This window comes from Sciurus carolinensis, chromosome 4 (assembly GCF_902686445.1).
Source record: "Sciurus carolinensis chromosome 4, mSciCar1.2, whole genome shotgun sequence".
Taxonomy (NCBI): Eukaryota; Metazoa; Chordata; class Mammalia; order Rodentia; family Sciuridae; genus Sciurus; species Sciurus carolinensis.
Window position 1 is genome coordinate 69388154 of NC_062216.1, and position 26489 is coordinate 69414642.

Here is a 26489-nt window from a genome sequence, read left to right on the forward strand (position 1 = left end):
TCAGTGTCTCTTGTCAGGGCCACTCCAGCTGGCTTCCCAGCTTCTGTTGCTCTTTCTAGTCCATCCTCCACATGGCAGCATGGTGCCTGGACTACAGAAGGGCTGAGGAGGTGTTGGTTGATGAATGAGCGGGTAAGCAGAAGAGCGAGTGGTGGGTAGAGACTGTTCCTCAGAGGAGCAGTGCAGGGGGTTGCCCTGCAGTTGGTTGGCCTCGTGTGGTCCCACCAGGCAGGGATCACCCGTCTCCATCTCATTCGGTCTTCCTGGGTATTACATAATCTTAGGATGAGGTTTGTAGGATTCAGAAGACTGAGTTAGCGTCCAAGCTCAGCAACCTGCTTTCTGTGTGGTAGGTCTTTACCAAGGCCGTTTTTGTCCCCAAGAGCACTACAAGACCAAGGTGAAGGAGTTTGAGGTTCTCGGTTACTCTGCCTTTACTATGTAGCATTCTCCCGGGGGAGGACAAAGGACAAAGGTCATGACAGTGAGCGAGGCTGAAGAAGTGACTGAACCCAGAGGGGCCTATTGTGGTAGCTTCTTATGGAAAATATTTTCAGTCCCTAGGCATCACCCAATCCTAGAAAGTTCTAATATGGGCTCCAAAGCCCTCTTTGCTTCTCTTCCCCTCATAACAAAATGGGCTTGCTCTTGGGGACACTGGAAACCTCTTTGCAGAGATCTGAACCAAAGATAGTATGTACCTGTTGAACAGAAAATTCTGCTTTAAGTTTTCACTCATGACCGGTGACCACCTGCAAGTCCTTTAGACTTTTGAAGCCTGCTTAGTAACAGCTTATTTGGTGATGGGGGGAAACACCACACAATTCAGTGAGGTCTTTTTGGGTCTCTTCTGTTAATTCTGCTCTTCCAGTTGCAGCTTTTAGTGAATACGGTCGTACCCAGACAGTGCGGTAATTTCATGGTATAGTGAGCACCCTGTTCTATCTTCTCTACTTCATTGTACCTGGATCTTTTTAGAAAATCAACTATGTGCCTCTTCCATATCACTTTCCCCAGAATTAGCAGATGGAAACCAAAAAGACTTCAACAAAACGTGTTTTTTGTCCCCTTTGGTCAGGTAGGATATCATTAAACTGGCTCCAAAAACCTAAAGGATTCACTGAAGGTCACCAGGTCAGCTTCCTACACCAGCCAAAATAAAGGGGAAACTTAAATAGGAGTTTCTGTTCAACAGGGACATCCTGGATTTGGTCCAGGTGTCAGAGTTCTGCAGAGACTTCCAGAATCCTGCCATTAGTGGAAGTTTTCTATCATTGGTCTTTTTTAAGTTTCTGGAGAGGAGAGTCAGAATATGAGGAAAGAGAATCAAAAGTCTTGGAAAATGTTTAATAGCAACTATTTCAGGTCTGAGCAGATCCATTCCTTGTAGTATATTTCTACTTCATCTTGTCCAATTTTAGGTAATGAATAACAACAATTATGCTGGATATTGCTCTAGTGATTTCCTCCTAGGAGCCTAAGGTGATTTAGCACAGTTTGGAATCTTTCTCCAGTCCCCAAATCCTGCAGTATAAGGAGGATTCAGGTAGAGAAAAGGGCAGACTGATGTGACTGTCCTTTGATGAGGGTATTCTATTTTGGTGTGTGTGGGGGGGTGGCACTGGGCATTGAATCCAGGATGCTTCACCACTGAGCTACATTCCAAGTTCTTTTTATTATTATTTTAAAAATTTAAAACATGATCTCATTAAATTGCTTAGGGCTTTGCCAAGTTGCTGAGGCTGGCCTCAAATTTGTGATCCTCCTATCTCAGCCTCCTGAGCATGCACCACAGTGCTGGTTTGATGAGGATATTCTGAGGAGACATTATTTTATTTGGGTCAGAGAAATTGTTTCAAAGCCATGTGTCGGGTTGCCAAGTTCGTTTTTTCAGTGCCTGCTAAATTCATCCTGTCTTTCCTGTTCCTTGGAAGGTGGTCTCTTATCCCCTACAGAATGTTAAGGAATTCTGTGTTCTCTGAGGTTGGTGCCTAGTTAATTCAGTGTCAGAGCTGGCTGGGTCTGGTGTCAGAACCATTTGGCTCACCCTGGCAGTGACACTGGGGCCCGGATTTGTACTGGGGTGTGGTTGGCATGTGGTCTGCAGAGGGATTGCTCACCTTGGCTCATGGAGCCTTTCAGAATCCACTCTCTTGTTGGAAATCACCTGTGTAAGTTGGGTTAGGGAATCACCTTACCTCAGGCAATGGCATAGACCAAATGACCTGTGGAGACTCTTTTCTAAGTGCCCTGGCATCTTCTATCTGCCCTCCAATTTATTCTCCATCCTGTTCTGTGGAACTTTCCATGCAGAGCTGACCTACAGTTATCATCAGATTCACTTCCTAACTCCGCCCAGGCTGTGGCTCTGAGTTCGCCTGTGGGGATATTAGCAGGAGGGCAGAGAAGGGAGGAGAGTATGTGTGGTCAGGGCATTTATCCCCCCTGTTCCACCCCTGGGGGGTTACTGTCTACCGCCTCTTTCCCTGAACTAAAGCTTTCCTGTAATCCTCTTCACAGAGCCCGCAAGGTTCTCCTCTTCTCTCCTCTTGCCTCTTATACTTAGGGGTCTTCATGGAGCCTCTCTGTTACCAATGCCAGGTTACTTCAACTGTAGCTTCCACTAAGCTCCTTTCATAAACAGAAATTATCCATGTCACTCACTTGGTCCTAGCTATAGCCAAGCAGCATTCAAAGCTCTGGGCATGGATTATCTCATTTAAATCTTAAACAGTCCCTGAGAAGATACTCATAATATCCTGGATTGATGAATGAAGAGGAAAACAGACACAGATAGGTTCAGTGAACTTCCCAAGGTCACAAGGTCACTAGTAGATTTCAAACAGAAGCTCTTATCTCAGAACTCAAACGCCCCCTGGTTGCCAGTGTGGTCCCTGCACCTGTCACATCAGCATCTGGGGACTTGTGAGAAAAGTAAATTCTCCCCCATCCCAGACCTGCTGAATAAGAAACTCTGTAGATGGGGCCAGCACTCTGTTCTGTAGGTGATTCTGATGGCACTTTTGGTTGAGAACCAGTACATGACACTGGGCTGTGCATGTGAAGATCAGCACCACCTTTTACCTTCCTGGGAACTAGCTGGCTCTGGTACCTCTGATTCTACTGTCCAGCCTGCTCTGAGAAACAGGCATCCTTAAGTGACCTTGGCCTTGGCATTTTCTGTTTTCTACTTTTTTGGTGATTGTGGTCAGCCAGGAGCCCAGCCTGGCCTCATGGTTGGTTTCTCAGAGCTGTGTACCTATTTGCCCTTGTTCTGTCTCTCACTGATCCACTTCTTTCTCTTTCTACTCCCTAGATATGAACACGGTGGTAATAAATAATGGAAAAGAATAAGGCAGACTTGTCCAAGGATATGTTTCATTTAGCCTCAGGGAGGTCAGCATTTAAAAGTAAAGCAGTGTCTGATCAGAAGGTAACAGCACAGGGCATGGGTCCCCTCTTGGAGGAGGGGCCCATTTGGCACCTGCCATTCACGTTGCTCACTCAGGGTGGGTGCTATCACCTACATCTGCTCCTGGCACTGGCTTACATCACCTGCTTTGTCCCTGTGAATGCTTGTTTGACTCCTGGACTTGATAGTGTCTAATCCTGTCCCTTTTCTTTTTGTAGACAGGGATCCAAGGCCAGAGAGGATGATGGCTGACTCCAGGCCATGCAGTGAGTTGTGGCAAAGCTGGGACTGGAAATAAGATGTCCTATTCCAAAAGTGGGACTTTTCTCATCGTGGGGTCCTTTGGGGCACCTCTGAGCCTTCACAAGCTGCCCGAGTAGGAGTTTTCTTCTTCAAGACCATTTTAGAAACCTAGCCAAAGGAAGGCTCCCTTGGGGTCCTTGGAGGTGGTCTCACAGGCGGGGTGATTCAGGCACAGGGTCACATTTTTGTGTCCATCTGGTGAGTGAACTCTCTGACTTGAGAGTGAGTTTAGAGCACTGCACCGTGGGACCTAGAAGGAATAAGCTTGGTCAGGAGATGTTCTAGGCAGGGGCTATAATCATTGGCCATAGATGCCTCAGGATCTTGGCCTTTGTTCACAGTGGTGACCGTTGATTCAGGTTACTAAATGCTTACCTCTTTTGGATGAAATCAAAAAAGCAAATCTGGTTTGCAATTTAAAGTCAGGCCCAAAGAGAGCAAAGAGTAATATTTGGGCCCTTGTCATCTCTGACTGGGGAGTGAAAGGAAAGTCAGATCCTGAAGACACATTCTGAGCCATCCTGCCTAGGGCCAACTCTGGAGGCATGGAAGACACGAGTTTGGTCATTTACTGACTTTAGGAACTGGAGGGGGAAGCCACTTAAACTGTCTGAAGTGTCAGTTTCTGCTACAGGGCTATTTGTCCACCCATCCCTCTGTCTATTCAGTCAGTTGTTCCTTCAACAAACATTCACTGAAAATGTTCTATGTGCCAGCCCCAGGCCAGGCATGAAGATAAATTCTGGAGATGAATCAAGAGTAAGAAATGGTCCTTGCTTTTGAGGAACACATGCTTTAGCAGGGAGTCAGACAGGGACACCAAGAGTTACAGGGGTAACAGGAGGGGTTCTGGGGGAGGACCTCCAGAAGGGAGCTGTTGTGGGAAAGACAAGACTTGGAATTTAACATAAGACTGCACCATTTGCTAAGAACTGCAATGCAGGAACCAGAGAGACCAGGGCATAACCCCCGAAGGCTGTAAGCTTCGATTCCCTCTAGTCCTTAACATTTCACAGCACATCAAAACCACAGGCTTTCTTTTGTACAGAGACAGAATGGAATTTTCAGCCTTCCTCTGAGAATTGTGTATGGTCAGCTGGGAGAGGGAATTTCACAGCTCTTCAGTGGGGAGGGACTTTGACACACATGGAAGGGGGGATTGCATAATGTAATAAGAGATCAGGACCCTTGGATTAACAAAAGGCTGATCTTACAAAGGAGCCTGGTACAACACCCGGGACTGTTGCTGCCTTCCTCTCGATGGCAGCTGTGGCCTGTGATTGATTTCTTCATGAACAAAAGGTGATCAAAGTAGATTTGCCATGGGGAATGCCATCTGAGGGTTTTGGCAGGTGAGTGGGAAGTAAGAGGGAGAAGCTGGTGGCTCCAGGCAGAGGAGTAGCAGGTACGAAGACAAGGGGACCCTAAGGGGCATTAAGGGGACGCAGCAAAGGGCAGCGGGATAGAGCAGCATCGGAGGAGGGGAGAAACCTGAAAAGGAACTTTAGGATAGGTGGGGGTCAGATCATGGCGGGAGAGGCTAGAAAACTTTGCTAATGAGCATGAACTTTTTCAGTGGCAACTCTGGTAGCTCCAGCTAGTCTTGTGGGTCAAATTGTTGCCAAGAGTTAATATGGCGTTCCTGGGCTCTGGAGCACCCAGGCTTCTTTTGAGATAAAGCAAGGCAGGACAGGTCATGCAGTCAACACTGAGTGGGACCACAGTCTAATTTGGGCACTGATGATGCACCTTTTTGTGTGTGTGTACTGTGGGATCTCTTGTGGAGCTCTTGACCTGGGCTGAGAGTGTGTCTCCAAGGATGACTCTCAGTTCCGGTTTCACTGTGCTTCTCAGTTCTTATCTTTGCATCATCCCTCCAAATCCCTCACTTAAGGGAATCATCCATGCATCCATTCATTTGCTCATTCATTTATGCGTTCAACACATATTTATTGAACACCCACTCGATACAGGCACATAAGCTGGTATTATGGTTGTGAAGAGCCTGATACTGCCAGCATTGATAAGAGCTTTCATTTGATGGGAGAGACAGACAATAAACAAATATATGAAACAGTGTCAGGAACTGAAATGAGTTCTGGAAAAAATAAGGCAGGTAAGGAAGTAGAATGTGACGGAGGTGGGGATGCTTGCAGAGAGGGTAGTGGGGAGAGGGTGACATTTGAACAGACACCAAGTAAAGAGGAAAGTCAAGTATTCCAATATATGGGGAAACCGCTGTTGCAAAGGCCCTCGGTGGTGGTGAGTCTGGGTGTGTTTGAGGAGCAGAGTGAAGGCCAGGATGACAGGGGCGGAAGTGCGGGAGCAGGGTGGAGAGGTGGCAGGAGGTTGGATGAAAGTGTGAACCAGAGTTTTAAGGAGATGGCCCCTGGGCTCTGGACAGTCCTGCTTCTCCTTTTTAGCACAGGCCTTCCCTTTGCTTCCCTTACTTCCTTTCCCAGGTTTCAGCACCCAGAGATAGTCCTTGGGAACAGGGTCTTTTAGACTTGTCTTTCTTCTCTCTATTTTTCAGAGTGATTAAAATGTACTTTCCTCTCTTTTCACAAATGAAGGGACCAGAAGAGTGAGTTCACACTAAGGTGTTTATTTAATAGGTGAATGCTTCAAATTCTTAATTGGGGAGTTTTGGAAGTGATAGGATAAGAAACAACACATCTTTACTTTGAAGGCTTTAAGCCCAAGGATTGCTTATTTTAGTGGTTTTAGACCATCAAAATAATCAGATATGTCTATTTTTCCTTGTGATTGGTCAGATATTTCTTTCCATTTAAAAGAATTATGGTAAAACACACATAACATAAAATTTACCATCCTAACCATTTTTAGATGTACATTTTAGTGGCATTAAGTATATTCAGAATGTATGCAACCATCACTACCATCCATCTCCAGAACTTTCCTTATCTTGCAAAACCTAAGCACTGTACCCCTTTCCTCCTCCCCCTGGCCTTTAGCAACCACTGTTCAATTTTCTGTCTTCATTATGGTTTGGATGACTCCAAGTATCCCTTTGGTAGTGTTTTAGTCAGCTGTTTCACTGCTGTGACTAAATGACCTGAACAGCACAACTGTAGAGGAGGAGGAGTTTATTTGAGGCCTCGTGGTTTCAGAGATCTTAGTCCACAGAAGGCCAACTCCATTCCTCAGAGTTCGAGGTGAGGCAGGACATCATAGTGAAAGAGTGTGGCAGAGGGAAGCAACTCACATCATCAGGAAGCAGAGAGAGAGTCCATTCTCCAGATACAAAATATATACCCAAAGCCACACCCCAATTCCCACCTCTTGCAGCCACACCCTACCACTTCAGTTACCACTCAGCTAATTCCTACCAGGGGATTAAATCACTGATTGGGTTAAAACTCTCACAACCCAATCATTTCTCCTCTGAAACTTATTGCATTGTCTCACACGTGAGCTTTTGGGGGACACCTCACATCCAAACAATAACAGGTGAAATCTTACTGTATTTGACTTTCGTGACTGTCTTATTTCTCCTAGCATAATTTCCTCAAGGTTCATCTACGTTGTAGCACGTGTCAGGATTTCCTTGCTTCATAAGGCTGGATAATATTTGTTTGTAGGCACCTGTCAGATTTTATTTATTCATCATCGAACCCTTGGTTTGTTTCCAAGTTTTGTGAATAAAGCTGATATGAACAAGGGTGTACAAATAGAGAACCTGCTTTCAATTATTTTGAGTATAAAATCTAGACTTGGAATCACTGCATCGTATGTTAGCTCAATTTTTCATTTTTTGAGAAACCACTCTGCTGTTTCCTACAGTGGCTGTACCATTTTACATTCACACTAACAACACGCAATGTTTCCAATTTCCCTACATCCTTGCCAGCACTTGTTGTTTTCTGTTTTTTAAAAATATGTAAATATGTATTAGTCATCTTTTGGGTGTGAGATGTTTCTCACTGTAGGTTTATGCGTGCGCACGAGCTGAGGATCAAACCTAGGACTTTGCCAGGCAAGCCCTCTCTCATTACTAGTAATGACAACTACATTACTAGCCCTCAGTGTTGGCATACCCATAGTGACTGGCTCTATTGATTTTTGCTTCGTATGTTTTCTAGCTTTTTTATTATGCAATAAACATTTGGAAATAAGTCCTCTTGATGAGTGATCATTATGAAATGACCCCCTTTTTTCCTGATAATATTTATTTGCTCTGAAGTATTAATATTGATATTAAGATGGCTAGTCTATCTTTCCTTTAATTAGAATTAATATCGTGTGTCTTTTTTATCTTTTTGCTTTGAAACTTTTTAAATATTTAAAGTAAGTTTCAAATAGTGTAGCATATGGTAGCTTTTTAAATCTAATATGACAACCTTTGCCTTTTAATTGAGGTGTTTTAACCACTACATTTAATGTAATTATTTATGCAGTTGGGTTTAAACCTCCTGTCTTGCTATCTGTTTCTATATCACAGTTCTTTGCTGCCTTTATTATCTTTTTCTGCCTTTTTTGAGGAAAAGCTATATTTTTTCTTTTATAAAGTGACTATATATGTATATATGGCAAGCAAGGTGGTGTGTGTGTGTGTGTGTGTGTGTGTGTATTATAGTCTACCTTGGAGTAATAATATAGCACTTGTAAGTGATTGGTTTTCTCCTTATTGTAGGTATTTTAGGTAGTATTTTTCTGCCTGTTTGCAAGCCTGGCAATTTTTGACTAGATGCCAGACATTGTGAATTTTACTTTGTTGGGTGCTGGATGTTTTTAGATATTTTCTATGTCTAAGATTTGTTTTGGAAAGCAGTTGAACTACTTGGACCATTTAATCTTTTTCAGGTCTTGCTTTTAAGCTTTGTTTTAGTCTAGGGCTAATTTTTCACTAATGTGGGGGAAAATGCCCAATAAAACTCATCTTCTGAGGAGTACAGTGTACCAAAGCCCACCAGGGGCCACCTTCAAATTGGTCCACCTTCAAGTTGAGCCACATGGGGACCCTGGTAGTGACCAGTAGTCAGAGACTGGCTAAGATCACAAAGCCTGAAGGTTATAGAATCCAAACTGATCCCTGATCTTTTGCTGTTAGAGTTAAAGTGCCTTCTGGAAACTTCTGTCTCTCTTCCAGGAGTCCTGGGCTGGTTCTGACATAGTGTGGGAATCTCCAGAGCACCCTGTGAGTGCTATAAATTAGCCAATTCTATTCTTTCAGGAGTTCTTTTCCTGGCTTCAGGTAGTTTATTCAGGTGTGTGGTTTAGTCAGTCTTAGCTAAAGACTCGAGGGGCACTCTGCAAGACTCTGTAGGCTGCTCCGTGAAGGACGTTCTGCTCTCCAGGGCTCTGCTTTGCTAACTTCAGCGGCCTTGCTGTCCTCTGATCCCCACCTCCATCTCTTCCACCGGCAGAGATCACTGGGCTCTGCCTGGGCTCTTAGTCTCAATGTTGTAGCCTAGACACTCTCTCCAGGCCATATGCTGGGGCAATCATAGGAGTCACCTTGCTTGCCATCTCTCAGGGATCACTGTCTTTCATTGCCCAATGTCCGATGTCTTGAGACCTGCCATTTCTGATTTTATTTCTGTCTTTTTAACTGTTGGAATTGACTGGGAGTGCTTCAAAAAATCAAGGTTCCTCAATCTGTATTGGCTAATTTGAGACCACCTCCGGAATAGACCTGGATGTTACCCAATAGCTGACATTATTCCCTTTTAACTGAAATGTCAGTGTTTTCAGTGAGTATTGGCATCAGAATCTCTGATTAAAGGAGTTATTCATTGCTTCTTAGAATCTGGGTGGAAATATATTTGGAGTACATAGGTTTCCTTGAATCATGTGGAAAGTATCTGGAGGATCCATGGGAACCAGGTGAGAACTAGATGAGCGAGTGTGGCCATAATCCTGGCCTGCAACTTATGATTCTCCTTCTGTCTCACCATATGACTTTGTAGCCACAGCTTACTGGTCAGATGGTGGTGCCTGAGAGTGGCAAGGGGTTACCTCCTGGCTGTTGGTTAGTCATGCTGTGTGGGCCGACCCAGGCAGCCAGCTTCTTTGAGCCATGGTACCATCATTACCTGCAGGGAGGTCTTACACTACTTGAGTGTGAAGAGATTGCTTGAAAAATGCCTGACAAATACACTTGAGTCTGTACTTGAAGCCTCTTGTCCTCTGCATGGCTGGAATTACGACTCTTCATAAATGGAGTCTATATTTGCAAAAGTATTTTCTTCTAGAAATGCTAGGAGATGAGACACTTCTCGGTAAAGACAACTGGAGAACTGTTGAACACTTCAAAGGGTTTGGAGCATTATTGGGATTCTGATGATTATTCTTCTAAGTTTTTTCTGTCTTCCTGCAACCTCCATAACCTCTCACTGAAAGTTCTCTGATTGTGTTGGTGACCAGGAGTTGTCTTCATTTTCTTTCTTTCTTTCTTTCTTTCTTTCTTTCTTTCTTTCTTTCTTTCTTTCTTTCTTTCTTTCTTTCTTTCTTTTTTTTTATTTCTTTCTTTCTTTTTCTTTCTTTTTTGTTTTTTTTTTTTTTTGGTACTGGAACTTGAACCCAGGGGTGCTTAACCACTGAGACACAACCCCAGCCCTTTTTATATTTTATTTAGAGACAGTCTCGCTAAGTTGCTTAGGGCCTTGATAACTTCCTGTGGCTTACTTTGAACTTGTGATCCTCTTGCCTCAGCCTCCCTAGCTGCTGGGATTACAGATGTGTGCCACTGCACCCAGCTTTCACTCTACTTTTATAATTTATTTATGAAGGGCAATGGTGAGCCTGTGATCAACTGTCGTCAACATATCTTTATTGAGTTCTCAGATCTATGCCAAGTATTGAGGGGAAACAAAGACATAGAAGATCTGGTTATAAGTCTGAAAGAATTTACTTCTTGTTGTATAAGTTACACCTACAACTGTGAGATAATTAGTGTGAGAATTTTCCTGCAAAACAAAACAGATAATAATCAGTAGTGTTAGACCAGCGGGTGCCACAGGATTCAGAATAGGAGCAGGACAGACCCAGGTGTCAGTGGCTGGAGAAAGTGTTTTATTTCCAAGGATGGCCCTGTCCTGCAGAAATCAATCCCATAGCACTCAGCAGCTTAAGAGGGAGGTGGGGCAGAGTTAAAGCCTAGAGTGGACAATATGGAGGGTGAGGAGCTGGGTCAAGCAACTCTAAGGGCAGCCAAAGCCACTGTGCCCAGTGCCCTCAAAGAGCCCAGAGAGTCTCCAAAATTAGCATCATGGCATGGATCAGATGGTGAGAACTGGACTTCTCATGCTCCTGTATCACATTTTAGCATTTCCTCTGACTATTTGCAAGTCCTCACAACAACCCATGCAAGAGGTGGGACATGTAATTTTTGCCATCTGACAGAAGAGGAAACCGAGGGTAAAAGAGTTTCAATGGCTTTTGAATCATGACAGGAATGGGGACAAGAGCAGAACCTACAGGTGCTCTGTCTACATGTTTAGGAAGAGGGTACAGGATAGACAACTCTGCTGATGTCCCCAGCCTAGGGGAATGAGAGTTGGGAGCCCAGCCAAGATCCCCAAGGGATCATGTGACCCAGATAGGTAACTAAAAGAGTAGCCTAACTCCAGTGAGGTGAGGGTGTGAGAGGAAATTGTCTTTCTGCATATCTGCCTATAAAGGAAACCAGAAAGGGAAGCCAAGTGTTTAGCAATCTTTTTCCAGTCCAAGGAGAGGGAGGATCCTGCAGCCTTGGGGCAAGAAGAGGGAGAAAGAAGAGGGAGACACACAGGGATGCTGGCTTTTTAAGCCCGTTATAGAGGAAGAGCCAGGAGCCAAACATCCAATTAACCTGATCTCTTGAAGCCCAAATATCTGAGAATATAGGAAGAGAATTTAGTATGTGGGGGCTTGGGAGAAAAGTGACTAATAGTGGAAAACAGCTCCAGTTTTTTTTTAAAAAAATAGGTCAGGTCCAACAAATCCAAGAGACGCTTTCCCAGCGGTTACTGATCCAGGAGACAGAGGAGTGTTGTGTGGGAGCTGTGCCATTTTGATATGAGGTAGGCATTGCTGTTGTACCACAAAGAGACAGCCAAGGGCTGACAGGAAGCACTGGGACACAACACGCTGATGCCTGCGGGGGGCAGCCTTCAAATTGAACCCTGGTAGTGACTTGAATCAGGGATTGGCAAGGTCACAAACCTAAGAATGGCAGAGCCCAAACTGATCCCTGATCTTCTGCTGTTAGAGTTAAAGAGCTTTCTGGAATCTTTGACTGCCTCTCTTCCAGAGGACCTTGGCTGGCCCTGTTTTGGTGTGGGAATCTCAGTAGCACCCAGGCAGTGCCAAGCTGGCATCTAAGGGCTGCATCTGAGCTCAGGGGGTCATAGGGGAATGGAAAAGGCAGGTGGCCATCCTCAGCACTGTCAGGACCAGTGTTCGTAGGCATCATGCAGGGAGCTTGGTGAACATGCAGATTGTAGGGTTCGCACCACCCATTTTAATGCATAGGAGGTGGGCCTGAAAGCCACCCCACAATGATTGACACAGATCGGAATACAGAAACTGTTCTAAATCAGAGCCCAGATTGTTTCCCTCAGAACATTAGTTTCTAGCATGTTGATAGATTTCTCAGGAAAAAAAGTGCCACAGCCATAAATTTGGTGGCACTATACACCCTCATTTCTGCTTGCAGATTTACAATTATTTAGCAAATGAAAGGCTTAAAAGTATCACAAAGAAGAAATCTCTTCAGCTTATCTGCACAAAGGTACTTGACCATGGAACACTTTCTTGGAGTACCTAGTCTGTGGAACACAGTGTGGGCAATGCCAGTTTAGACCAGTGAATCTCAAACTGAATAGTATATTGGAATCCCCTGGGGGGCCTGCTGAGCGCAGATTGCTGGGCCCCACCCCAGGATTTCTGACTTGGAGGATTCTGGGAAAGCCCAGACATTTGCATTTCTTCTAAACCCCCAGGTGATGTTGATGCTGGTGGTCCATTGACCACACTTTGAGAACCACAGCCCCAGGTCCTTTGTAAATCCCAGCTTAGCACCTCCCAAGCACTGTACTCAGGAGAAGGTGGGGACAGACTGTGGTAGGTGACAGGACCTGAAAGAAGGGACTTCCAGGAAATGCAGCCTCAAGGGGTCTTGGCTCCAAGGTCACAAAGCAGTACATGAGGAGGGCTCAAGATACTAGAGTTACAGCCAGAGACACTGTGAATAGGGAAGACAAATGGATGACAGTAACTGACACTCAGTGGCAGGCAGCAGTGACTGCCTTGGCCCCTGCATTTATGGTTAGGGAAGGGGCATCTTGAGAGTGTCTGTAACTAAGAAGCCCACTCTAGGGGTCTAGGGGTCCTGAGGACGACTCTTGGCAAATGGGCTAGAGCAAGCTGGAGAACCTTGGAGGCCAAGTGCAAGAAGACGACAGAGGTGTGCAGAACCAGGTGCACTGGACCCTTCCCTGCCCCACCCTAGACTCCTGGAGTTCTGGACCCCAGGGTAAGAGGCAGTGGACTAGAGCTACCTGCTAAATCAGGCTGCTTCCATCAGTGGAAGCACATGGGCCGGGAGTTGGGTGTATTTCAAGATTACCTTGTGGGGTCCCTTCCTGCACCCATATGTCAGGAAACATAGGTGAAGGAGAGCAGATAGAAAGGTGGAACTGCCTTTGGCCAAAGGCAGAGGTGAAAGCTACCCATATGCAATGTGATCTTAGGCAGCAGGAGAAGTCCAAATGCCCAACAGAGCCCTGCCTGGCATCCCACCATTAGAATGCTTTCCCTCTGTGTAAAATTCTGGTCTCTACAGGCAGACAGATGGTGCTAGTCAAAGTAACTCTTTATGTGAGTACTGATGAAAAGGGCCAAGTTCAAATCATGGCCTTGGGTATACAGATGGGGATGGAGATAGGGTGCGGTGAGTGTCCAGGCAATGCTGCTGGAGGGGCTAGCTGCGAGGACAGTGTTGGGGGAGAAGGTGAAGGCAACTGGGAAGGGCAGGTGAGGTCCCACCCGTCCTCTGCTCCTCTGCGGTGTCCCAGCTCCTGCTGACCTGTCCTCTGTCTTCCCACCTCAGGACCTCCAGGCAGGCGGGCCACTGCTGTGGATGAACGGCTTAGGTTAGAAAAAGCTCTCTTGACATTTGGAGAACAGAGCAGGATTTGGCTCCTTTAGTGGAGCCTCTTGTTCTCAGGAAAAATGTTTTACAGCTTGGGCTGGTGCCAGTAGGAGCCATTTATAGCCCAAAGGGCTTGGGTTAGCTTCAGCTGCCTGGTGCAGAAAGCACTGGCTTCTCTCTACTCTCTGCACTTTCCCACTTTGAAAGAAGCCCATTCCCTCTACTCTCTTTCCTCAAAGCCTCTTTCTCCTCTGCCATTCCCCGCCCCACCCAACTTTCCTGCTTTCTTGAATGTTCCCTTTCTAGAACCACCTCTGGCTTGCTTGTGTGACCCTAAATAAATTCCTTTTCTTATGCTGGTCTCAGTGTCTCCATCTGCAACCTGGAGCCTACTGTCTGCTCCCTTTTAAACTCAGTCACCTTGGAGAAGTGCCTACATGAGCTTAGTTTCATGGAAGCACTTTGCTCTGGTCAGTCAGTGCCTGTTGACCCTCTTTCTGCCCCCACACCTGCCTGGGCCGCTTTGCTACCCATTTCTTCTCTTTTCTTTCTTTCTTTTCTTTCTTTCTTTCTTTCTTTCTTTCTTTCTTTCTTTCTTTCTTTCTTTTCTTTTCTTTCTTTCTTTCTTTTCTTTTCTTTTTTTTTGGTACTGGGGATTGAACTTTGGGGCACTCGACCACTGAGTCACACCCCAGCCCTATTTTGTATTTTATTTACAGGCAGGGTCTCACTGGGTTGCTTAGCGCCTCGCTTTTGCTGAGGCTGGCTTTGAACTCATGGTCCTCCTGCCTCAGCTTCCTGAGTTGCTGGGATTACTTTGTGCACCAATGGCCCTGGCTTTTGTCACCCATTTCTGAGCACGAGGCCTGGCTTCTTGCAGTAGCTCAGTTGAGCTCAGTTGGACTGAACTGAGCTCGCCAAAGCATCAGCGAGCATGGACTTTGGCGTCAAATAGATATGGTTTACATTCTGGCTCCGTTACTTGCTAGCTCTGGGCTCTGACAAATGACTCAAATGTTGTGGAACTTCAGTTTTTTTGTCTGTAAATTTCAGCACCTCATTGAATTATTATGAAGATTTCGTGAAGTGACATTTGTAAAGTGCTTGGCACAGTGGGCCCTCAGAGATAGGCATCATCGACCTCATCCTTCATCATCTACTGTCCTTTTCAGGTGGAGGTGGGTTAGGTAAAAAATACTCTCCTTGACTCCCCACCCATGTCTGGGAAATCCTACCCATCCTTGAAGGACCAGCCCAAATGCCATCTCCTCAGGAAATTATCTTCTTGGTCTCCAAATTTTGTGCTCTGATGTCCTTTATCTTATCTCAGTGTTTTGTGGGACCCAGGCCTGTTCACCAAAGTAGAGGGGGCAGACTAGGAGAACGCCTTGTTGAAGATGCCCCTGGAAAGTTCACCTGGAGGCAGAACACATTTTTGAACAGTCCTAGTCAGCAGTTGACATTAAGAGTAGAAAACGAGTCACAAAATCATGCAGTGGTATGTGATTCTCAGCAGATCAGGACCACAGACCTTCAGCAAATAGCAGTGACCTGAGTCTAGTGCCTCAGCAGGAGGTGGGGAAAGAGCAGGGAAGGGCCCTTTCCTTGTACTGGGTCCCCAGGCACCTGGGTGGTACCAGGGTAGAGGCGACTACCCTGTGCAGAAACAGCTGCCAAAACTGGAGAGCAGGTGAGGCAGGCAGGGCCAGGACTCTAGGGCAGTGAAATGTCCAGAGAGAAGGGACTTGGGCTCTGGGCGTGTATTGGAGCCACCATAGCTGCCACTGTGGGGAGGTAGAGGCACTGAGCTTGGGAGTGAGTTGGGCTGCACATCCCAGTGTGATTCCCAAATCTTTTGCTGACTTCTCAACATGTACCAGATAATTTGAAGTTTGAAGTCTTTGCTAGGAGCCTCTGGTTGTCCAGTGTGGCCTCAGGAGGAATTAGGCTTCTGATTTTGCAGATGAGACTATGGGTATCCCCCAAACCCATTTCCTGTGCTCTTCAAGTCTTTCCAGGGCCCTGAGTAGGCACAGATGAGCCAAAAAAGTTTTCAAAGCCTCTTCAAGGACCTTCATCTGTGGTGGAACCATCTTTTATAGTAGATGTCTGGATTCCTGCACAGGTTCCTATTTATCTATATGGCAACCTATAGGGTTCCTATGCATCTCTTGTTCCCTCCACAGGACCTGCACAGTGCCTTTCTGTGACAGTGTTCAGTGGGCATTTGTAACTGAATGCCTGGGCCACTTCTCCTTCTCACCAGGGAGAAGACTTCTGGGAGAGGACACACCTAAAAGACCATGCACAGAGGACAAGTTCTTTCTAGGAGGAGACTGAGCTAGTCTGGACTGGGACACTCACTTCTTTGTCCCTATGGCCTGTGGCTATTGAAGTTCCCACCTGCCCCCATCCATTCATCCCTTTGTCTTATAAATACAAAGCATGGTCCATGATAGATACTTTGTAAATTGGCTATTGGGGAAGGAGACTCAGGGAATCCTATGGAAAAGGGGATCTTGGAATCAGGGTTGAATGACAGCTACGGGTTGCTGGAGGTCTTGTAACCTTGACCATGCAAAATGGCTGCAGCAGCTAAGAGTTTTTCTCTTCTATATTAAATGGAGTCAATATTTGGGTCAGCTTCATGTACAGAGCCTCCTTCAGCATTGGAGGTGGCTCTGCACTGCTTTCTGAACTCACTGTCCTCCTGGGGAGATGAGGCCCAGAGAGTCCTGTCCACTTTGCCCTGGAGCCCTTTCCTGGATACAGGAGTGCAACACTTGGATCCTACCCTCTCAGGGGAGGGTCAGTCACGGTGCTGGAGGAATGAGTACCCCTCCTTCCCACTTTGTTGTTTGTCCCCCTGTCCCCCACCCTCTCTCCCTGGGTCTCCTGGTGCCTCTATGGTCCTCAGAGGATGGTGACTCTGGCTTCTCTCCTAGGTCCATCCTCACTCCCACTGCCCTCCTTCCCTTGAACCCTCTCCCACATGCACCCTTTCAGGACTTCATCCCCAGAAATGGTTTCCAAACCAGAGTCCCAGCCTCAGTTTCTCTCCAGAGATCTAGGACTAAGTTTCCATTTCTTTTTCAATATTATTACTTTTTGCTATTTACAAAAGTGGCACAATATTAACAGCAGATATTTTAGAAAATATTAAGCAAGTGCAAGAAAAAAGAGTTAACTATGCTTAGCCCAACACCATGCAATAGTCACTGCCAATCCTGGTGCCTTCTCTGAGTCTCCCTTCTTCACACGCAGGCATGAATAGGTCTTAATTGTTAAAGCACAGCCACACCTCTGTTCCTATTGAGCTTGTCATCTTCAACCAGCAATTGATTTCACTGTGTGTTTGTGTTATTAAACACTCTTCCCATGACAGCTTTAATATTGCATAACATTCTACTGTGGAATACACTGTAGTTGATTTAATTAGATTTGTTTTGTGGAGCATCTAAGTTGACTATTTTTTTGCCATTATGGGTAACACCATCATGAAATTTTTGTAACTACATGTTTATGACTTTATGATTCTTTAGGATAAATTTTAAAAAGTAATTATGGGTTAACAGATTTGTGTTTTAAAAAGTTCTTTCAGTGACTTCCCAAAAGTCTTCAGCTATTTACATTCCCACAAGAAGTATAGGAGGGCACCTATTTTTCTACGACCCCATATGGAGACCCCCATTACAGTTTTGATGGGGAGCAGATGTATTTTTTCTGTCATTTTTGAATTTGCCTGACGTCTGGTGAGTTTTTTCCCTGCATGCTAATTTGCTATTTATATTTATTCTCATATGAATAGAGCACAAGACTCTTTATTCACATTAAATTGGGGATGTTCCCCTTTTCCTTACTGGCATGTTAAGAGCTCTCTCCATATTAAGGACATTAGCCTTTGTCACATGTGAATATGTATTTCCCAGTTTGTCATTTGCCTTTCGATTTCGTTCATGGTATTTATTGACTGGAACTGTGTTAATATCTGCTTGCTAGGCATTTTATCTTATATGACTTGATGACATTTCAAACTCCACATATCCAAATTGAAATTCATCGTCTCCCCCACCCCCACCTGCTCTTCCTGCTGACTTGCTTATTCTGTTAATGTCACCACCATTTCCCTACTCACCCAGGCTTGAAATGTGGAAGTCATCTCTGATTCCAGCTCCTCTCTCCCCCACGTGCCATCGGTTGCCAACTCCTGTAGAGTCTATTTCTGCCTTTCTCTGGCAGGCAGCCCCTCTAACACCCAGTAGTTCAGTTTCTCATTATTTCTTGACTGGACTTTCAAAATAGCCTCCTAAATTCATCCCTGGCCTCCCTTATCCCAGTCCCTCTACTCCTTTCTCCTCCTTGCGCCCTCCTGTATGCTGCTATGGCATTCATCTTCCTGAAGTAGAGCTAAACATGGAACTCCCTGGGAATGAGTGGCAACCGCTCCCCATCGTCTTCTGTATTTAATTACAACCTCTTAGCCTGACCATATTTTTCTTTCAACTGAATGAATCCCCCACTATCTCAGCTAAGCTGCTCCCAACAAGCTCAATGCCTTCCAGCCCTTCACCATTTTTCCTCAGCATCCTCTCCTCCTAGAATTCCCTCTGACCCTCGCCACATACCAAAGGTCCCCACCTTACCAGCTGTCCCAGGATCTCCTGACTCTCGGAGTTAAAGTAAATTCTTTCTCTTTTGAACCCTCTGAAAAATTTCCTTGAACTTCTTTTGTAGACTACACCTTATTCTAGCTTCTATGGAGCTGTTGAGAATTTTAGGGTCTAGAAAAAAGAGTCTTTAGAGGGTACAATTCCCATATGTCTCTGTTTCTTTCACAGGATCCACACAGTACCCTGCTATAGCAGAAGTTCAATAGGTATTTGTGGAATTAAAAGCAACACTCTATGTAGCTGAACACCCAAGTATCGAAAAAGTCACTGCTATTTCCTGCCGACTCACAGCCTTCTGGGAGATGGTTTATGTATTAGCCCATAGGTAGAAGACAAATCCCCTCTGCAGAAGGCCAAGCTGGGCTGGCAACCATTGGGACCAGAGATTGACTGATAGTCATCTCTTTGCCCCCAAGACCTGTGTCTATTGAAACTGAAGGCCCCCAGATTCATTTGCCTCTTTGCATCATGCAATGTGCAGGGCATGGTAGATGCTTCATTAGTTGGCTGTTGAGGAAGGAGACTCAGGGAGCCCATGGAAAAGGGAGGCTTGGAATTAGCTGAATGACAGCTAAGGGTGCTAGGGACTATGACCATTGTTGTGTGCAATGCCTAGACCCTTTAGGAATTTTTCTCTCCTTAACATATTTAAATGAAGTCAATATTGGGGTCAGCTACATGCACTGAGACTTCTTCAGCTTTAGAGGTGACTCTGCAGCCTGCACGGGAGTGTACAATTGACACAGTCTATTTTTAGCCTCCCAGAGACCGTGACCAGCATCCTAAGCTGAGAGTGGGCACACCTGCTGCATTCTAATGAGGCAGCCCCACTTGCCTCTCTGCCAGCCAGCCCAGGATCTCGTCGACCTGAAATCTGATGTTGCTAAACTGGGAAGTCTGCTTATTTCCCAGAGGTGGTAGCCTAGATACACCAGGACATGCAACCATCACACTCCCCTGGCTCACTACTACTCTCCAGCCCTGGACAAGGGACATTCTTTGGGCTAAGTGCACCACATGAAGGAGAAGGGATGGAATTCCTTGGATCTTTTGTTTCATCTGCTTTGTTCTAGGATCCCTCTGTTTTCCTTAAGAGTAAGTCTGAACTGACCTAGTTCATGGAAGAGAAAACTGAGATATAAGTGGGAACATGATTTATGTGATCAGCAAAATAGTAATAATAATAGTAAAAATAATTAAGCACGTTCTATGTTCTAGGCAGTGTATGCCTACAAACTCATCCAAATACCCTGACAATTCTTTCAGGCAGGTTTTATTATGGTCTATACTTTACTGAGGAGCAAATGGAGACATAGTGGTAAAAAATGACTTCAGGGTCACAGGGCCAACAAATAGCAATCAGTTTTCTAGTGTTGTAACAAATACCTGAGGCTGGGTAATTTGTAAAGAAAAGAGGTTTATTTAGTTCACAGTTCTGGAGGCCCAAGAGTATGGTACCAGGTTCTGCTTGGCTCTAGTGAGGGCCTCATGGCAGGTGGCATCACAGTGGTGGGAGTGTGAGCAAGAGGAAAAGACCACCTGAAGAGACAGGAAGGAGGAAAACAGAGAAGGGCCATTCTTGTTCTTTTATAGGGACCCTCTTGAGAACTACCCAGGGTCCTACTAGAGAGCTATGTCTATCCCTTCTGAGGACACTTCCCAATGATCTAAATCACAATCCACTAGGCTCCACCTCTTAAAGATTCCATTACTTCCACCATGGCCACACTGGGGACCAAGCCTCCAACACAGGAACCGTCAAAGGACAAACCGGAGAAGTTAGTAAATAACAGAGCTAGGGTCAAGACAACATGGACTTTGCTCTGGAATCTACATTCTCAGCCACCTCTCTGTCCTGTGTCTCTTTCCATTTTTTGAGACTTTCCTATTCATGTCTAAAGGAAAATTTGTTTTCCCCATATCACAGATATGGAAACTGAGGGCTAGATCCAATCAGGTCACCTAGCTGGCAAGAGCTGGAACTGGGTCAGTCCAGGTCATTTGAATTATCAGTAGCCTGCCACCTCTCTGAAAGTCATGACCATCCATCTGATTGCCAGTGAGCCTGAAGGTGTCATCAGCCCTTCAGAAGGCCTGCTGAGGAGGATTGGAGAGAGCGTGGGAGGGGACAGGAAGAGGAGTGAAAGATCCAAGGGTACCTGTTAACAGTGGGTCTCCTCTCCTCCTCAGGTGAACAGTCCCCCCTCTCAACCCCCACAGCCTGTCGTCCCACCCAAGCCTGTACAATGTGTCCATCATGTGTCTACTCAACCCAGCTGTCCAGGACGGGGCAAGATGTCCAAGCTGCTGAACCCAGAAGAGATGACGTCGAGAGATTATTATTTTGACTCCTATGCCCACTTTGGGATCCATGAGGTAAACATTCTAACCAGGGGTGGGTGGAGGGCAAAAGGGACAAGTTTGTTGCTGCCATTTTGTCATTGTTCAGGGGGCAGCACAACTCTGAACCACCATGGAGTGAATTCTCCCAGTGTCTGCAGGTCAGGCCCTCTCTCCATCCCGTGGGACCTTCTGGGGGGCCGGGCTAGGCCGGCAGCAGGCCAGCAGGTACAAGCGATTGTGTGTTCCACAGCCAGGCAGAGGGCAAGGGGCTTATGGGGCTTGTTTGTTTGCATTCCAGGCCTGTGTCTTTCCCCAGTCATGAGCCCTGGACATCCAGGGGGAACAGGATGGTGTTGGTCTTGCAAGGAGCTCAAGTGCTTGCAGCCAGTGTCCTTCTGGACGTCCTGATGTCCACTCTCTAGGCCAATGAACACCTCCAGGGTGAGAGCTGTGGGAAGCTTCCCTGGCAACCTGGCCTAAATCTGATACCTGATAATGCTCTGGAGGTTCTTAGGTCTAAAGGCCTGACTTCCACAGGTACAACGTGTTAGCCACAGAGCAGAACAGAGCCTCCAAGCAAGAGGCCTCTTGGGCATATAATGGTACCTCTACTCTATACCTCCTGTTATAATTCCTAACACTCTTAAGTCTCCCGAAATCAACAACTAGCATATATTGAGTGCTCACTAAGCCAGTCACAGTTCTAAGTACATTAAATATCTCATTTCATTTAATCCCAATAAAAACCCTATGAAGGAAATATTTTCATGATCCTCTTATGGTATGAAGAAAACATTGGAAAAGAAACAAAAGTTTCCTTGCTATGCAAATGCAGTTTCAAATTAGAGGCTGCTTTAAGCTCTGCCTATAGCTGTTGCTTGAAGGTGTTTAATAAGAATAGCCAGCATTTAAAAAAAAAAAAAAAACTTAAGTGCTTACTGCATGCTGGGTGCAGTTCCAAGCATTTTACATGATTGGCTCATTTACTTCTCCAGTCGGTCCTGCGAGGTTGGTATTATTATTTGTCCCCATTCTACAGATGGTCTAGGACCCTAAGAATCAGATCCACTCTCATTATCTGTGCTGTTTCACAAGGTCATGAGCTGGTGATAAAGACCTAGAAATTGAACTTCCACCTTGCTCTGGGGACTTCATTCCTAACTGCGATGCCATCCAGCCTCTGCCTCCTGCCTTCTTCATTCTCTTTCTTTCTTTTTCTTTTTCTTTTTTGGTAATGGGGGTTGAGCCCAGGGGCTCTTAACCACTGAGCCACACCCCTCACCCTTTTTAGTGAGATAGGGTCTCACTAAGTTGCTTAGAACCTAAGTTGCTGAGGCTGGCTTTGAACTTTCGATCCTCCTGCCTCAGCTTCCCAGGCTGCTGGGATTACGGGTGTGCACCAACCATGCCTGGCCTCATTCTCGTTCTTCCTTGCTGGAAACCATAGAGTCAAATGGACTCATTTGTTCCTGCTGGTTTCTCGGCAGACCCACATGGAGGTGGAGGGTGCAGATGGGGCCTGTCAGTTACTTCTAGACTCAGGACTCGCCTCATTTACTCCAGGGAGGCTCAGGCTTTGGTTCCTTGAGAGCTGCCCTCTATATGAGACCATCAGGCCTGGGTCTGTGGGCTGGAGGGTTGGGAGTGGAGCTCATTTCTGAGGGTCCTCACGTGGGAAGGAAGTTAAGTGCCATCTTGGGACAGGTGGGTGGACTATCAGGGTGAGGCCTGGGGACATGCACAGGACCCTGCTCCAGGCCTGTGAGAAGCTCTGGGAGACCTCTTCATCTCCCCCTCCTCAAGATCCTTTCCCTAATTAAAGGTCATGACTGTGTGACAAATGCTAATGAGCCTGTGGCTCTGGGTACCTGTTTCAAGGCATACTCCTGTGAAGAAAGAAAAGTGCCCCAAATACCTCCCCTTGGGCCAGCCTGAAGTCTTCCTGCTAGAAACCAGTCAACCATGACATGCACCCCTAGCCAGCCTTCCCCTTTCTTCTCCCCGACCTCCTACTGTCTGCGCTTTTCCCCAGATTAGCCTGTCCCCAGCTCTGAAATACTGGGCCACCTCTGGCACTTGGAACATGCTCTTCTGGGCTATTTTTGATCTCTATAATTCCTTTAGGACTTCATGTCCCCAGCTTGGGACCCAGGACTTGGCCAACTGTCTGATTTGCAATGGTCTGTTGACATGGCTGCTAATCTAGTCACTCAGGCGATGCCTGGTCAACACCATGACCCAACATCAGAGGACTATGACTTCTACTTGGCAGGGGTCACCTAGGGCCACCGACTAAAATACCAGACCAGGTTCCCTAATTTTGTGAATTGATAGAAAAATCAGACTCGTACATAAACATATGTAAAGCTAATGCAGACAGAGCAGTAGACTTAAATGACCTGTGATCCCCAGAAAGCACTTGAGTCCTAGAAGAGTTCTTAGCAAACTTCTCATCAGAAGTACTTCCGCACACCTATTTTAAATCCTCCCTCTGCTGCTCTAGGCCATTCTAGACGCTGGCTGCCAGAGAAATGCACAGTCCTTTAAAACAGGGCAGCTTCCTTCACCCCCGAGGTCTCCTCCATCTCCTTTTCAGTCTCCAAGATCATCTGGAGGCAGGGGCACAAGAAAGGACTCTTAGCATTGTTCTTGCCGGCAATGGCCTCTGTTTCTTGTTATCAAGCACTAGGGATCTTGACCCAGTGCCAGACAGCTTGCGCTGATGTTCTTCCTCCTAGGTCGAGGTGAGACCCAGGTCTTACCATGTGGAGCTGGGCTGTGGCTTGGCTGCCCTCTCTTCTCCATGGGGTGGGGGTGGGGCACAGCAGCCTGCTGATGAACAGTGGTCGGCGTGTTGGGAAATGTGGTGCACACAGATCAGGTTTGATTAGCCTGTAAATACAAACAGGAAGTGCCCCATGCCCAGGGGTGCAGTGGACTGTTGGGTTTCCAAAGATCATAGCGGGAGGAAATTATGGACACTTCTGCTCATCCTGTCCCACAACTCCGTTCAGAGATGACTTGGTACCCAGCCTCCTTAGAACAGGGACTAGGAGAGGAAAGCTGTGGCCTTCGAATCCAAAGCCTCTCTGAGACGAATGGACTCCAGAACAGGAGCAGGAGTGACAGATGTGTGTTTCCTGAATCTTCCACCTAGAGAGGAGGGGTGGGTTCCGTGACCTCCAGACCTCAGCTCTGACTTCTCATCCTCTCTGGGAGTCAGCGCTGGGCTTGGTGCCTCCGCCTCAGGAAGAGACCTGGACAGTGTAGCTGTGTCCTGCGCCCCAAGCCCTGGGCACAGATCCCACTCCTCGCCAGCTCCCTTCTTTGGACAATCTTGCAGATTCTGTTGAAGTACATTCTTTGGGGCCTCATTTCCCAGCAATTAGTTGATGTGCTGTCATGTGTTTAATAGGCGAGGAAGCAGGGAGACAAAGCCATCCACAGCTGGGGGCTGGGAACTGCTTTTGACAGAGAGTGTGGCATATTTCTGTCTGAAGACATCTCTGGGGCATCCTCGCGGGAGTGGCTGGAGCAGGGAGGAGGAAGTGAGAGGGAGCTCTTTCTCTCGGAGGGCACAGCTTTCATTCTCCCAGCACTTGGACCTTGCTCCTGTTCTTTAGGGTCTTAGGAAGGGGACAAAGAAGTGACAGAGTTGTGAATCAAAACAGGACACCTGGGAAACTCCTCATCAGCAAAAAATAGGGTCTCCGGAGTTGCTCAGCTAACCCAGGAGAGGCAGTTAGGCGAAGACAGGATTTCTGACACCTTTGTCATGAGTTTCCTGCACGCCTTCAACTAGCTCCTTGCACGGAAGAAGAAAAGGTGTGTACTTATTAGAAAGATCCAGAACTTTTTTTTCTTCACTTGTGTGAAACTTACTATACTTATTCAATCAACCCAATAGCCCTAGAAAGTAGGTGCTTTTCCATTTTCCAGATAAGGAAATTGAGGCTGAATGATAGACTGGGTCAGAAGAGCTCAGCAGCAGTGGAGGTAAATCTAAATGCAGGAATTCTGGTTTTGGCATCTGTGCACTTAACTATATGCTGTATAGACTGTCCTATTTCCTAAGTTTCTACTGTGCACCATGCTCTGTGCCTAGTTCTGGAGATATTGTCTAGTGGTCTTATGGTGTGGGATCCCAGAGATCCCTTGGAGACAGAGAGGTTTAAAGTATTTAAAGACAAGTAAACTCAATCTAACGAAACTTGTTCTACTTCTAATAAAATCAAAGATATCAATCCCAGGTAGCAGGGAAGCTGTGGCTAGTCTTTGTGCCTTCCTTTCACTTTCCATATCTCACAAGAATCTTCCTTGCTATCTGCCTTAACGGGAAACATAAGAGAAAGAGAATTCTGGGAAATGCGGTTCAACCTAGCAAGGTGACATAATTATCATAACATATGTGTACAGAACTCCAAAAAACATGAATGGGGCAAGACCTGAAGAACTAAAGGGAGAAAAAGACAAATCCCTAATCAGTCAAATATTTTTAGGACATTTCTCTTTGTAGTTGATAAAAAAAAACACACACAAAATAATCAGTCAGGATATAGAAAAATTGAATATTATAAACAACCTGTACTAATTGTCATTTATAGAGCATTGCATCCCAAAGTAGGGAAGACACATACTTTTCACATACATGGAAACATTGACTAAGATAGATCACATGCTGGATGTGTTAGTCAGCTTTCTATCACTGTGACAAAATACCTGAAACAAACAACTTAAAAATAGGAAAGTTTGATTTAGCTTACAGTTTTAGAGATTTTGGTCTGTGGGCAGTGGACCCATTGCTTTTGGGCCTATGGCAAGGCAGAACATCATGGCAGTGAGCACAAAATTGCTCACCTCGTGTTAGTTGAGAAGCAAAGAAAGAATCATGAAGGGGCAGGGACACAATATCCCCCTCAAGGACATTTCTTCAGTGACCTAACTTCCTTCTACTAGGTCACACATCCTAAAGGTTCTACCACTTCCTAATAGCACCATGGCTGGGGACTGAGCATTTAACATATGGGCATTTGGGGGACATTCAAAATCCAAACTATAGGAGTCAAAAAAAGATCTCAACAAACTTGAAAAAACAAAAATCAAGCAGTGTGTTTTTGTTAAAAATACCTTAGAAACCAAAAATAGTAGTTATCCAGAAAGTCTCCAAATAATTGGAAATTAAGTAGCACCCTTCTTAACAATTCATGGGTAAGAGACAAAAGCACAAGAGAAATTAGAAAATATTCCAAACTAAATGATAGTGAAAACACAACGTATCAAAATTTTGGGGATACAGTTAAAGCAATGTTTAGAGGGTGATTTATAGCTTTGAATGCTTATGTTAAAAAATGTGAAAAAAAGGTGTAAAATCAATGATCAAAGTGTCTCCCTTATGAAACTAGAGAAAGAAGAACAAATAAAACTTAAATAAGTCGAGGAAAAGAAATAATAAATATGGGAACTGAAGTCAATGGAATAGAATCAACCAAGAGAGAAAACCAATAAAACCCAAAGCTAGTTTTTGAACAGACTGAGAAAATTGATAATGCCCAACTAGACTGAGCAAGAAAAAATCCCAGAGAACCATGAATAGAGGCAAGGACATCATTGCAGTTGTGTGGACACTCAGCAGGCAAGAGAGAATTGTCACTGGTCCACCCATAAA

The 26489-nt window shown here is 45.6% G+C and overlaps 1 protein-coding gene across 2 annotated transcripts in view; it reads left to right on the forward strand.

The window, feature by feature from the left end:
- Prmt8 (protein arginine methyltransferase 8) overlaps positions 1 to 26489 on the forward strand; it is a 91287-nt gene that overhangs the window by 15666 nt on the left and 49132 nt on the right. Inside the window, exons 2-3 of one of the 2 annotated variants that reach the window (XM_047550119.1) lie at positions 3631 to 3678; positions 20672 to 20857. In XM_047550119.1, coding sequence (XP_047406075.1) covers positions 20777 to 20857 — 81 coding nt within the window. In that variant the 5' untranslated portion in view covers positions 3631 to 3678; positions 20672 to 20776. The remainder of the gene's footprint in view (positions 1 to 3630; positions 3679 to 20671; positions 20858 to 26489) is intronic. The other variant, XM_047550118.1, reaches the window with a different exon arrangement.